Source organism: Rhineura floridana, chromosome 4 (assembly GCF_030035675.1).
Source record: "Rhineura floridana isolate rRhiFlo1 chromosome 4, rRhiFlo1.hap2, whole genome shotgun sequence".
NCBI classification, from domain to species: domain Eukaryota; kingdom Metazoa; phylum Chordata; class Lepidosauria; order Squamata; family Rhineuridae; genus Rhineura; species Rhineura floridana.
In genome coordinates, this window is record NC_084483.1 from 151,800,133 (window position 1) to 151,814,863 (window position 14,731).

Sequence of the window (14,731 nt, forward strand, 5' to 3'; positions counted from 1 at the left end):
AAGGGCAATGAAACAGGCTGGACAACTGCTAGAGTGCAAGTGGCAAAAGATGTGCTGTGAGGCTGATCGGGCACGAGAAAAATGTCATAACCATGACTATTGTGTGGCCGTGAGGGTGGCAAAGAAGTCCCACTTCTCTGCCACCATGGGAGCCTCAAGTAGCCATCCAGTGGAGCTTTTCTGTATTGTCAGGAGTCTCTTGACATCAACTCCAGGAAATGGAGTTTGAAACCCTTCGGAGGTCCACTGTGAATTGTTTGCAAGGCACTTTGAGGGTAAAGTTGCTCACCTCTGTAGCAATCTTGATGCCCCATCCACATCTAGTGTAGTCCCCCATGAGGTGTCCAGTGCAACACCTGCTGCAACTTCTTGAGAACGGTTTCAGTTGATGTGGCCTGATGATGTAGCCAAGGGCTTGCGATGATGCGGCCAGCAACGTGGCCTCTCAACCATTGCCCTTCTTGGCTTCTTAAAGCTTGCTGAGGGGATTTGACCAAGTGGATTCAGGGTGTGGTCAACATGACGTTGCAGGAGGGAGTGGTTCCAGCCACCTTGAAAAAGGCAGTGATCCGACTGCTCCTGAAAAAGCCCACCCTGGACACATTGGTTTGTGACAACTACTGCCCAGTCACAAATACCCCCTTTTTAGGGAAGGTGAAATAAATTTAGGGCGGCATATAAGTGTAAATAATAATAATGTCTATTGTTGTACAATCTGCTGAATTTTCTCAGTTGCATAGATATCACTGGTGAATCTCATTCCCCATTCAAATACTCTAAACCTAGGCTCTGAATAAGGTGGCTTTTATTACCTTTGAGAGAGACAAGCAAGGACTAAATCTTTCCCTAGCTTGGCACAGTCCTGTGCAGTGGGCATATGAATCCAATCCTGTTTTCTGCTGTCACCACTCATTCCAGCGTGATTCCTAACCATGGAGTTTCCCACTTCCTGGGCCTTCATCAGCCTCTCACAGCCAAGAGCCAAGAGGCTGTGCTTCCACCCAGGTCAAGTGTCAGACTGCAGTTGCCGCATGATACTCAGGATGACCCACTGGATTCATCAGCATCACAGACAGGTATGTGTGGAGAGTTAAGAGCTTCTTGGGGGTTCTCCTTTAAAGCAGGAATGAGGAACCTGTGACTCTCCAGATGGTGGTTGACTCCCATCAGCCCAGGACAGCATGGCCAATGGACATACATGGTGGTGGTTGAAATTCCAACACTATTTGGAGGGCCACAGGTTCCTCATCCCTGATTTAGCATCTCCCTTAATTTCTTGGCCTTTGTCTGTATCATTAAAGTTCTCCTGGCAACTTGTCAACTGAAGTACCACGTGAGTGCTTTCCCACCGAGGGTGCAGGTTCAGAGGAAGTGCAGGAACCAACAAACTGGAGCCCCAGTCTTCTCACTGCAACCTCTTCATCTATTCTGACCCCTAGGAAACCTCTAAGATTGCATGAGCATGGAAGTCATGCCATTTGCAGTGACCAGTGTATTTAAGGGACCGCTTATGTCCATATGTTCCTGGCCTGGATTTAAGATCATCCACCTCTGGTCTCCTCTGTGTGCCTGGAATGAAAAAATTCAGATTGACAGGCATGCAGGAGAGAGCCTTTTCAATTGTGGCTCCCAGACTTTGGAATTCCCTGCCCCAAGAAGCCCGCTTTGCTCCCTCCCTGATGGTCTTCCGGAAACTTGTAAAAACTATTTTGTTCTGGAGAGCCTTTGCTTGGGACTGATGGGTCAGTGTGACACTGTTTTAAGTTTTTTATATTTTATTTTTATCTTTTAAGTTCTTTTATTCTCACTTTCTTATATATGCATGCACATATATACATGTATGTATGTTTGTATGTGTATGCATAATGCATTTTATGTATTTTAATAGTATTTTATGTATGTTAATTTACTGTAATGTTTTATGTTTTATTATGTATTTTATTGTGTATTTTATTATATATGTGTGCGATTTTATTGTAGCCGCCCTGAGTGCCCTATTGTAGGGTAGAAGGGCGGGATAGAAATGCTTTAAATAAATAAATAAATAAATGTGCACAGGTCCCTTTATGCTTACTAGAATGTTGAAGGGCATCCATACCAGCTGCAGTTTCAGAGGATCAGCAGCCAGATTGCTAACAGGATCAGAAGGTCTGAACACATTACACCACTTCTGGCTTGCCTGCACTGGCTTCTGATATGTTTCTGAGTCCAGTTCAAAGTGCTAGTTTTAACTTACAAAGCAGGAGTGGGGAAACTTTAACCTTCCAGATGTTGTTGAACTACAGTAGGTAGCCCCAGTAGGTATGGCCAGTGGCCAGGGATGATGGGAGTTGTAGTTTGCCAACATCTGGAGGGCCACAGGTTTCCCACCATTCTTATAAAGGCTCAAATAGCTTGGGCCCCAATTCTTTATGGAACTCTTCTTCTCATGTAACCCTACTCAGGCCTTGGGGTCATTTTTGTAGGCCCTCCTTCATATGCCCCCATTGACAGATGGTGACAAGAGAGAGGGCCTTCTCAATGGTTCCATGCCCACCCCTTTGTGTAATGCTCTCCCTAAAGAAGCTTGGCTGGAAACTGTTAACATCTTTTCAGCCCAGGCACAATCCCTTCTCTCAGGTCCTTGATCATCATGATCTTCACCATGAGGTCCCAGGGTGGGTTATAACAATTTAAGAATACAATATTAAAACGAGATTAAAATCAAGAGACTAGGATAGGTCCTGAAATATATATCTCAGGCGTCAATGGCTAGGGTAAAGAGGAGCAACACTTCATTGTCACTGCTGGGGTATTTCTAGCTGATTCGTTTTTAGTGATGATCATGCTTAGATAATTAGGAGAAATGGGTTCTTGATTTATTGTGTGATCACTTGTGATTTTGTTGATTGATCCGTGTTTTTTATATTTAATTTATTGTTGAGTTGTATTGTCCATTATTGTAAATCATCTTTAGACTTCGGTATAATGCGACAAGTTAAACAAATAAAAGTAATAAGAAGAAAGGAATCCTGGAGGTCTGTCTCTGCGTTACTCAATTCATTCTTTCTCTCCTTCTAGAAAACAACCATAAATCTGCTGCCAGTTATACCACCGAGCACAGTCTGAGGCAGTGCTCACCTACTGAGTTTGCAAGGCCGCAGGATCCTTACATTTTTCCAGAAGAGGACTGTGGGCTAGTGACAAACAAGCGGCGGTCATATTCCTTTACCTCAGGTACATATAGAGTGTGACTGTGAAGGAGAACTGGTTACTAGTTAGGGGTGAGGAGTCTGCCCCCAGCTGTTTCCCAGTTTGTACCAAGAAATCTCTGTGTTTGTTCATTTGCTCACTTTGGCCCTTTTCCAGCTGCCTTCTGTTCAAATTAAACCTCTGTGACTCAATGGAGTCTATTGTGACCCAACATGATATCATTATGCTATTTTCAGTGCTTTGCTGCATCCATTAAAATCAAGAAGTCAAGATTTTTCTCAAAGTAACAAAGTCATTGCTTAATGTCACCATTAGGTGTCAGCAGCGCACTTTTGGGCTCAAATTCACATGTCTGAAGTTGAAGGCTGTTACTTCTATGTATGTATCAAATGTTGAGAATGGTTAAATGTCCAGCTGTTTAGCTTTCAGCCCGTATGTTCTCCAGTGCTCCAATAAAAGGAACTATAACTATTCCCAAGTGGCATTATATCTTGAGGGGTATGTCTTGAGAAGCAGCTCTCAGAAGCAGTCTGAGAAAGCAACTTTGTGGTGGGTGCTTTGTGAGGGTGGCAGAGGAGAATGTTGTACACCAAACAACACTGGATGGGGCCAAATTGCCTAGGATGACCCAAACTTAATTCACAGCTTCTGAAATAAGCAATACTGAGGTTCAAGCTGCAGTGGAAGTCATGCCTTCTGTCTTGGATGTTCTTTAACATTTTATTATACTATTTATATTCTGCCTTTTCATTTTGTAATGAAGTGATTAAGGTGGTGAACAAATTTAAAACAAATAGTAGTCACAATTTTTTTTTAAAAGAAAAAAAATAGCAAAAATTCAAAAACAATTTCTGGAGGGAATGAATTGCATAAAATTAGTCCTTAATTTAAAAATTTATTCAAGCATTGGGCAGAAGTAAACACAGAGGGGGGGTGTTGGATCTTCTGGGGCTGGAAATTCTAGATCCAGGGTGCCACAACAGAAGAGGCCCTTTTCTCACCTTCCCACCAAGTGTACCTTTTGGTAGTGGAACCCAAAAAAAGGCCATTCCAACTAGATGAAAAAGAGGGCAGATTCATATGGGGGAGGTAATCTTGGTGCTATGCCATTTAGAGCTTTAAAGGTAATGATCAGAACTTTATAATCTGCCTAGATATATAAGGAATGGTGGTAGGTATATTCTAAACATGCTCAGAGGCAAGGCAGTGTTGTTGTTGTTTTTATTCTTATTTATTGCTACTGCTACCACATCACCACCACCACATGTTTCAGTGCTGAGCCTTAGCACCAGAAACAGGTCCTGGGGCAGAGGCATAATAATCCTCAGTTCAAACATTGCTCTGAATTATCTTCTACTACCTTTATTTAGAGATGGAATGAAAGTGGTACCTGCCAGTAAAAAAAACACTATATGCCATAAAATATCAACTAACCACTACCATGTTAGAGGACAATTCTAATGCTTGTTGCTTGTTCATGCTGCTGCAGTGTAACTTCTACCATATGCTCTTTCTTTTTTCAGCCACATACCAGAAGATCACACCTTTGTCAGTGTCCAAAGAACCTTTGGGGCTTGGCAGCAGCTACTCAGTTACTCTGTACATTGGAGAGCAGGCACCTGCCGCCCCAAGGCCTCGCTGCCATTCCTTCATTGCCTCCTCTAGTGGGGCCCGAGAGACCTTGAGTGAGAGAACTCAAGGCTCCTCACCTCGCCAGAAGAATAAATCTGTCTTCAGAAAGTTCTTTGGGAAGAAAGACTGAGATACTAGCTCATTCTCCTCAACCAAGAAATGAGGGGTGTGGCTGGATACAGGCGCTTGAACCTTCCTTTGATTGGGCCTGATTGCAGTTGGGGGGCACTGGTCTGTTGTACCATCTCTTAATGTTTGCTCTCTTCCCACGAGGGTGGGAGGGATAGGCTCTGCTCAGTGAAACAATCTCCTAGGCCCCAACTCTGATAGGGCAGCCATGATAGGGAATAGCAGCTGACAGGGTCAAAGGTCTTTAGGAAGGGGGGGGGAACCTGCACCTCAATTCATATTGTTGCAAAGTGATGTATTCCAACCACCTTGGGCTTTTTCTTCTGCTAGCACAGAGCACAGCCTTTGTTAGCCTGTATGTCAAACACAGGAAATCAGGTTATACATTCCTAGGCACATATGTTATAATACTGTATTTGTATTTAAATAAATGTTTGCATGCTTCATGATGGGATCAAAAACGAAGCTTTAAAAATGGCATATAGGGTTGCCATTTTTTAAAATTTGATCTTGCTGTTGTGCCTTTGCAGTTATTAGCAGGTGATAATGCTTAATCTCCTGATTTCTGCAGGTCAAGCTGCTGTAAAACAAACACACAGGCCAGGGCAGATTTTTTTTTCTGGACAATTGGCAAACAGAAGTCTAGAGTTTACAGCAGAGCAGTGGAATTATTTCTTGGGGGAATCTGTACATTGCTAATTTAGAATGGACATGTACCTGAACCAAGCTCTGGTTAAGACTTGTGAAGGCTTTGAGAAATAATAATTTATGGGGACCCCAAAAAGAACAATTTATGTACCTACCTTTTTATTGTTCAGAAATACAGAATGAATTCTCCACTCTGTGTGTGTAAGAAACTTTATCATTTTGCTTTCTTTTTTTTCTGCACTGTGATGCTAAATGCAGTACTAGCAATTAAGGCTTGTTAAATAGTCAGTTGCATCTCCTCAAGAGACATTAACACCACATTAAAACACCAGTTGGCCGTATGTGTGCATTCATTCAAAGTGTAATAGAGTTTACTGAGTTATGCTGTAACTGTCAGCCAATGAACCTGTTGCTGAATAACCCTGATCTAAGGCTCCTTAGCACACTCCATATTTTGTGTCCATTGAACATGCCGGCTGGGACTTACTGGAGTTGTCATCCAGTGATATCTGGAAAGCACCAGGTCGCTTCCCCCTCAGATGGAGGTGGATTCTTAAACGGAAGTAGGGAAGTTATAGGCAGATGTCTAGGCATGCTTCACAGTTAATCTAGAACATGAGGGAGGATCTATGTGAGATGCTGCAAAAAGGGAGCTTGGAATGTAGTACTGTATCTGCTAATATGACAGGGTAGGACTATACCTCACAATTGGTAAAGATGGGGACATATTTGAGATTGGGAAATCAGCAGGCATGTAACCTTTTCCATAACTTCCAATTCTGCAGCAACTGCCTCCCAGCCAAGGTTATTTCTAGGGTTGGAGCCTGGCTTGGGGCATGAATAGTAGTGAAAAATGATCTGTCAGGGCTTTGTAGGAAAGACAGGGCAGGTGTGGCAAGGGTTAAGCACCGCCTGCCTTCTTCTCTGCAAATACCCCCCACCTGCATTAGTGTTAAGAGGGAACTTGTAGCTCTGCTCCTATTTGTCCTTCAAATGAGAACAGAGAGAATTCTTGCTGTGTCTCTGCAGTGAGGAATGCGGGATCAATCCTAAGTCCTGCTTTCCCCTACTTGGTGGGTTCTCTTGTCTGTTGTCATTGTATGTTTGGTAGGGAGCTTGCCTATGTTGTCCCTGAACATGAATGAATATATGAATTCAACTTCAAGAGGCCTCTCTGTTCCTTTGTGCAACCCCCAGAAATTGTTGTTGTTATTACCCACCCTTCAGCAGCAGGTTCCCTGGGCAGGTTACAGCAGTCTAAAATTCAATATTAAAAGCAATTAAAACAAATTACATTCACAAGGGTAGGGTGGGTCCTGAAAACCAACATCTCAAGTGCCAAAGGCCAGGCTAAAGAGGTGCGTCTTTTGCATTCACCAAAAACTATACAGCAATGGTGCCAGGCACACCCCTGTGGTGAGGGAATTCTGCAAATTAGGGGCTGCAACAGAGAATGTTCTCTCATGGGCTGAACCACCCTGAACTTCTGAGGGTGGTGGAACTACCAAGAAGGCCCCCTTTGCTGATCTCAACACTCAAGAGGGTCTGTAGGGAAGGAAGCGGTCTCTCAGATAATTGGGTCCCAAGTTGTTTAAGGCTTAAGCACCTTAAATTGGGCCCAGAAAAGAACTGGCAACCAACGCAACTGTTTTAAAACAGAGATTATACAAGTTCTAAAAGAAACCCCAGCCAGTAATCTGTCCGCTGCTTTTTGGACCAGTTGAAGTTTCTGAGTTGTCTTCGAGGGCAGTCCCACATACAGCAGGTTGCAATAATCTAATCTTTTAGTTGGTTTCATCTCAGCCTTGACATCAGTTCTTCTTCCCACTCCTGTTTGACTCCTTATCTTGGATATTCACCCAGTTCAGTCAGTTGTTTTAATACTAACACTAAAGAGTAAAACATCCATATTGCCTTGAGAACAATCAGAATCTTATGATGAGAATCCCAGATGTTTCTTCCTAGCATCATTTTGCAAGATGCATGCACCCCTGTACCAGCACTGATTCCCTCAGGCCATCTCACACAAGCCAACATTTCCTGCACAGAAGTGTATTGCTACTTTGTAATTTTCATACTGGTAATGAGCTACATATTGTGTTACCTTTGTGTTATTTAACTATTTGGGTCTATGCTCACCAGGTGTGTACTGCAGCCTGTGGGGTGGAGTAGCTAAAAGACTGAGCAATAAGTGAACCAGAACGTTCCTGTTTCAGATCTTACTTCCACCATGAACTCAATAGGTGTTCATAGACAAGCCACTCAGCCCCCCACCTGCACTATGGGACTGCGGCTTCGGACAGATTTCCTCTCCAGCTGTGGCCAATGGAAACACTTTGCTGTAGGCTCAAGCCGAAACAGTGATTGGCCCAACATTTTGTTGTGGGTAACCCTGAAAGGCCTGAAGTTAGCAGTGGGGAAGGGAAGTGTGTCCAGCCAAGGGCAGAGTCACTTTAAAAAGCAGCCAGAAAAATTCTTGCTGCTTTTGAAGCAACTAGTGTGCCCACAGCCTGGGATTTACTTCTAGCATTTCTAGTTAAAAAGCTCTCTTGTTGCCATTGAATTCCTATCCATACTGCTTGGGAGGTTTAATTAAAACAAGCCCCAAGGCCTGCTTAGCAAGTGAATGTGTGTTTAGGGCAGGAGTCGCCGACCTTTTGGGGCCTGTGGGCACATTTACAAACCAGAGAAACTGTAGCAGGTGCCACACCACCAACTTATGCAAGAAGACAATAAGGGATGCTAAAAAAGAATTTGAGGAGCACATTGCTAAGAACATAAAAACCAACAACAAAAAATTCTATAAATACATTCAAAGCAGGAGACCATCTAGGGAGGCGATTGGACCCTTGGATGATAAGGGAGTCAAAGGTGTACTAAAGAACGATAAGGAGATTGCAGAGAAGCTAAATGAATTCTTTGCATCTGTCTTCACAGTGGAAGATATAGGGCAGATCCCTGAACCAGAACTAACATTTGCAGGAAGGGATTCTGAGGAACTGAGACAAATAGTGGTAATGAGAGAGGAAGTTCTAGGCTTAATGGACAATGTAAAAACTGACAAATCACCGGGCCCGGATGGCATCCACCCGAGAGTTCTCAAAGAACTCAAATGTGAAATTGCTGATCTGCTAACTAAAATATGTAACTTGTCCCTCGGGTCCTCCTCCGTGCCTGAGGACTGGAAAGTGGCAAATGTAACACCAATATTTCCAGAGGGGATCCTGGAAATTACAGGCCAGTTAGCTTAACTTCTGTCCCTGGAAAACTGGTAGAAAGTATTATTAAAGCTAGATTAACTAAGCACATAGAAGAACAAGCCTTGCTGAAGCAGAGCCAGCATGGCTTCTGCAAGGGAAAGTCCTGTCTCAGTAACCTATTAGAATTCTTTGAGAGTGTCAACAAGCATATAGATAGAGGTGATCCAGTGGACATAGTGTACTTAGACTTTCAAAAAGCGTTTGACAAGGTACCTCACCAAAGACTTCTGAGGAAGCTTAGCAGTCATGGAATAAGAGGAGAGGTCCTCTTGTGGATAAGGAATTGGTTAAGAAGCAGAAAGCAGAGAGTAGGAATAAACGGACAGTTCTCCCAATGGAGGGCTGTAGAAAGTGGAGTCCCTCAAGGATCGGTATTGGGACCTGTACTTTTCAACTTGTTCATTAATGACCTAGAATTAGGAGTGAGCAGTGAAGTGGCCAAGTTTGCTGACGACACTAAATTGTTCAGGGTTGTTAAAACAAAAAGGGATTGTGAAGAGCTCCAAAAAGATCTCTCCAAACTGAGTGAATGGGCGGAAAAATGGCAAATGCAATTCAATATAAAGTGTAAAATTATGCATATTGGAGCAAAAAATCTTAATTTCACATATACGCTCATGGGGTCTGAACTGGCAGTGACCGACCAGGAGAGAGACCTCGGGGTTGTAGTGGACAGCACGATGAAAATGTCAACCCAGTGTGCGGCAGCTGTGAAAAAGGCAAATTCCATGCTAGCGATAATTAGGAAAGGTATTGAAAATAAAACAGCCGATATCATAATGCCATTGTATAAATCTACGGTGCGGCTGCATTTGGAATACTGTGTACAGTTCTGGTCGCCTCATCTCAAAAAGGATATTATAGAGTTGGAAAAGGTTCAGAGGAGGGCAACCAGAATGATCAAGGGGATGGAGCGACTCCCTTACGAGGAAAGGTTGCAGCATTTGGGGCTTTTTAGTTTAGAGAAAAGGCGGGTCAGAGGAGACATGATAGAAGTGTATAAAATTATGCATGGCATTGAGAAAGTGGATAAAGAAAAGTTTTTCTCCCTCTCTCATAATACTAGAACTCGTGGACATTCAAAGAAGCTGAATGTTGGAAGATTCAGGACAGACAAAAGGAAGTACTTCTTTACTCAGTGCATAGTTAAACTATGGAATTTGCTCCCACAAGATGCAGTAATGGCCACCAGCTTGGATGGCTTTAAAAGAAGATTAGACAAATTCATGGAGGACAGGGCTATCAATGGCTACTAGCCGTGATGGCTGTGCTGTGCTGTGCCACCCTAGTCAGAGGCAGCATGCTTCTGAAAACCAGTTGCCGGAAGCCTCAGGAGGGGAGAGTGTTCTTGCACTCGGGTCCTGCTTGCGGGCTTCCCCCAGGCACCTGGTTGGCCACTGTGAGAACAGGATGCTGGACTAGATGGGCCACTGGCCTGATCCAGCAGGCTCTTCTTATGTTCTTATTGGCTACAGTAGAATGCTTCTTTCAAGCCTAATTTCAGCAGGAGAAGGGGACCCTGAGGACACCAAGAAAAGGTCTCCTGTGGGTACCAATCATGTTGGCAACTCCTTGTATAGGCCCTCTTAGCCCATTCCACATGGCTGCCCATAGTAGTGATTCACCTTGGAAACAAAGAGCTCATAGCTCAGTGCTAGAGCCCATGCTTTGCATGCAGGAGCCATCAGGTTCAATCCCTGACCTGGCATCTCCAGGTAGCAGGTGGTGGGAAAGACCTTGAGCCTGATAACCTGGAGAGCTGCCACTTGTCCAAGGATGGGAAATAATCTGACCGGACATAAGGCATGCATGTTTCCTTCCCCACTGCTGGTCCATCTACATGTGGCATTAAGGATATAGGGGCTTCCAGGCCAGATAGTGTGGCTTCTGGGCATGCTTGGATTCTAGCACCTTTGTGGATTCATTCAGCGGTGTTTGGAATGCTTCCCTCCATCTTGTTCCTAAGGTTTCTCTAGTTCGTTAACTCAAGTTGAACAAAGGGCTACCTTGGAGAGCCTGGAGTAGCTAGGATCTAGCTCTCAGGCTGATGCAATTCAATGTAGACGCTACACTGCTCCCCTTTCAGCTGCAGTTTATGTTGAAGCTACTGCATTTCACTGTATGGAGGTGCCTTAAATTAAAACAGAGCCTTGGTCCATCTCTAGCCTAATATTGTCTACTGTGACAGCAGATACTCTCCAAGGACTCAGGCAGGGGCCTTTGCCTGCCTTCTACCCAGTGGAGGCTGGCATATTAGGGCAAATGTGGCACAGCTCCAGACTTCAGACTGCCTTCAGCCTGTATCACCAGCCTGCTTTCTTACCTACATCTAGTCCAGTGAGTGGAACTGCCTGTCAGCTTTCTTCCTTCTGGGTATCAGTGTTGCCCTTGCACAACTTCAGCAGGGAGCAGGATGGGGGCAGAATTAGAAGGCTCTGCCTGTCTTTGGCTCTGGCTCCAGCTACTGTTGGTCTCCCTGCCTTCTGCCTCACCACTCCCAGTAGGCTCCAACCACTGCTGCTTCTGTTTGAGATCCTTTAACTTAGAGAGGTGGTCCTTCAGATGATGCTAGATTACCACTTTCATCTTCCATGGCCACCAGCTAGGGCTAAACTGGCGGTGGAACCTGACAGTAGCTGGAGGGTCACGTTTCCCATCCCTGTTTTAACTAGAGATGCCAAAGTTTAGCTCTAGGCCCTTGTGGATGCAAAAAGCCTGTGCTCTGCAACTGAGCGATAAGGCATTCCCTGATACTGTGACCGAGAAAGCATGGCTAGACCCATTTGCGTACATTTAAATTTGCCAAAGGAAGACTCAAACGTGCATTCTATGTAAGATACACAGAGACCTGGAACCTCTTTTGCCTTTGTCCATGCTTTTGGGGCTTGCTGTATTTATTCTGTTTTGAAGGGAAGCCCTGCCCCCCCCCCGCCATCAGCATGTACCACTTTTAACCACAGGGAGACGTTGCGTTCCTGCCTGCAGTGCTGACCTGTCAAATTCCCAGGAAACCCAGCCTTGGGGGAGTGATCTGCAATTGAAAGGGCAGGAAACACTCTCTGCATCTGCTGAAGGGCACTCCTATTATCATTGATTCACGTGTCCCGGCGCAGAGTCCTGCCTCGAATAAAAAGCCTAATCAAAAAGGGTTCACCAAGGACGCCAGAGGACAAGGCAGAGCGTCGGGGGCACTAGGACCTGGCGAATGCTCAGCAGGCCGCCGGACAGAAGAGCCTCCGGGTGGGGCTAGCGAGCGGTCAGCGTGGAAGTGGGCGAGTTCTCGGCGGGAGAGACGGAGAAAGCTCTGGAGTCAGCGGCAGAGCCGCCGAAGGAGGAGAGTCCTGCAGCCCCCTGGCAGCATGTAAGCAAGCGCGATCGTGCTTCGGGGCGCAGCAGGCCTCCTTCATGCGTTTGGCTGAGCCGAACTCCCTGCAGAGGGAGCCTACAGGTTGTAAACACAGGGGGCAGGGCGGGGAAGGCGCCGAGCTCTCTGGATCTGGACCCGCAGATTCTCTCAGACGGGCTTGTTTCTGATCCGCGTCTGGAGACGCAGTCCCCTCCCCCCCGGGCGGGCAGGGGCAGGGGCAGATCTTATTGGTCCAACGTAACTGCTTCCAAGGTGGAGCCTGCTCTAGAGCATTGCGTGCGCGCCTTCTTTCTTGCTAGCGTTTGTCCTGGCACATGTTGTTCCACTTAAAAATAAGTCGGGCCCACGCGGGCTGGATGTGGTTTGGCGGGTATGCCCGAAAGCAGAGTTACTCAGGGGCATGTCAAGGAGATTAGTTATCCCATTTCCCACCCTGCTACGCTCTCGATTACGGTGGATTTCCTATCTTTTCACAGCTTTGGGAACGAACGGCCCCTGTTAATTGCTAGATATGCGCATCCCAGGAGAGAGACTGTCTTGCGCTTAATTAGTGCCAAGTACAAAGCTGTGTTCTTGTATGTGTGAGATTGGCCGGGGTCCAAAGTGTCATGGTACGAAATTGCTCGGCTCTTCTGCTCTCCCTTATAGAGTGCACAAAGGGACTGTGGAATTCCTGCCGGATTTGGCTGGAGAAAGCTTTGAAATGCCCCCTTGAAGTCCTAAGGATGAACTATCTGGTGATGCTCAGGAAACGATCAGTTGACCTGATGGTGTTTGATTGCCCGTTTGATACAGCTACTTGATTTTACTCCAGGGAATGGGTGGATTGGAATAAAACAGAACTGCAAATAACAAGGAATAGAGTGTTAGGCTATCCTGTCTGGGGTAGGGAGCCAGAAATGTTGCATGGAAGGTACATATAAGTTGTTGACTCTGTACTTCCTCCCTGCAGGCTTTCATGCAGATTAAGTAGTGTGCCTTTGCCACTAGTATCTAGGCTGTGTTTTTAGCCTGCAGGTGTTTCTAATGTATCCTTTATTCTAGTCTAAACAAGGGTGTGTGTGTTGATATCGGGATATCCAGCAGGCGCAAGGCAGGTAGATTTGTTTTGTCCTTTGTGTCCAGTCTGTAGCACTGGCTGTGCTTACAGTTTCTCAAGGTCACAGCATTTAATGCAAATCTGTTAAACACACAGCAGTTTTGTTGCACGCTAGTAGGTGTCTTGTTCCATTCTTCCCCCCCCCTCCATTGTCTTCTCCCCCAGCAGCCAGAGCAGACCCCAGGAAACTCTTTGCATCCCTGGGTCAATGATACATGCATCTCACTAGGTGATGGGACTGTGCTGTGTTTGGCCAATCAGGGCAGAAAAAGGGAAGTGAATAAGCCTTAAGCTGTAAGGGGTATTCAGAAAGAGTACCAGGTTACAACCCAGAGATTTTGTAAGTCTTTTGAACCATTCTACCCCAGCAAGAGGATTCAAACATATGATGTGAATGTGGTCCAGGTTGTGGAGGTTTCCCTTCATCCAAGTGGCCTTTGTGCTCGAAATACTGGATCCATGCCCTGCATTTTATGCCATTTAAACATACTGGTCTGCCATCCTCACACCCAGCTTGGCCCAAAGGTCAATAAGTAAATACATGTGGGTTGGTAACAAGGCAGAGAGCTTCCTTTGCTGATTTGCTGTGTGATCTTGGAAGAAAGTGCTCTCTTTGCCAAATTCTCCCCCTGCCCTTGCATCAAGGAAGCTGCTTCCTTGCTATAGCCGCAGGCTATGAGGCTGCGTTTGGCCAAGATCTTTCAGGAGATGCTGGATGTTTGTTGCTAAGAGTTGTAAGAACATAAGAAGAGCCTGCTGGATCAGGCCAGTGGCCCATCTAGTCCAGCATCCTGTTCTCACAGTGGCCAACCAGGAGCCTGGGGGAAGCCCGCAAGCAGGACCCGAGTGCAAGAACACTCTCCCCTCCTGAGGCTTCCGGCAACTGGTTTTCAGAAGCATGCTGCCTCTGACTAGGGTGGCACAGCACAGCCATCATGGCTAGTAGCCATTGATAGCCCTGTCCTCCATGAATTTGTCTAATCTTCTTTTAAAGCCATCCAAGCTGGTGGCCATTACTGCATCTTGTGGGAGCAAATTCCATAGTTTAACTATGCACTGAGTAAAGAAGTACTTCCTTTTGTCTGTCCTGAATCTTCCAACATTCAGCTTCTTTGAATGTCCACGAGTTCTAGTATTATGAGAGAGGGAGAAAAACTTTTCTTTATCCACTTTCTCAATGCCATGCATAATTTTATACACTTCTATCATGTCTCCTCTGACCCGCCTTTTCTCTAAACTAAAAAGCCCCAAATGCTGCAACCTTTCCTCGTAAGGGAGTCGCTCCATCCCCTTGATCATTCTGGTTGCCCTCCTCTGAACCTTTTCCAACTCTATAATATCCTTTTTGAGATGAGGCGACCAGAACTGTACACAGTATTCCAAATGCAGCCGCACCGTAGATTT

General features: G+C 45.4%; 2 protein-coding genes across 10 annotated transcripts in view; both read left to right on the forward strand.

Moving 5' to 3' along the window:
• LOC133383685 (spectrin beta chain, non-erythrocytic 1-like) overlaps positions 1-5,792 on the forward strand; it is an 84,748-nt gene extending 78,956 nt beyond the window's left edge. For all 9 annotated transcript variants that reach the window (XM_061624830.1, XM_061624832.1, XM_061624833.1 and 6 more), the window contains 3 exons: positions 919-1,076; positions 3,061-3,216; positions 4,716-5,792. In XM_061624830.1, the coding sequence (XP_061480814.1) occupies positions 919-1,076; positions 3,061-3,216; positions 4,716-4,954 (553 nt within the window). In that variant the 3' untranslated portion in view covers positions 4,955-5,792. The remainder of the gene's footprint in view (positions 1-918; positions 1,077-3,060; positions 3,217-4,715) is intronic.
• A 6,150-nt stretch (positions 5,793-11,942) lies between these two features.
• SLC29A1 (solute carrier family 29 member 1 (Augustine blood group)) overlaps positions 11,943-14,731 on the forward strand; it is a 128,122-nt gene continuing 125,333 nt past the window's right edge. Inside the window, exon 1 of the mRNA XM_061624842.1 lies at positions 11,943-12,222. The gene's annotated coding sequence lies outside the window, so the exon portion shown is untranslated. The remainder of the gene's footprint in view (positions 12,223-14,731) is intronic.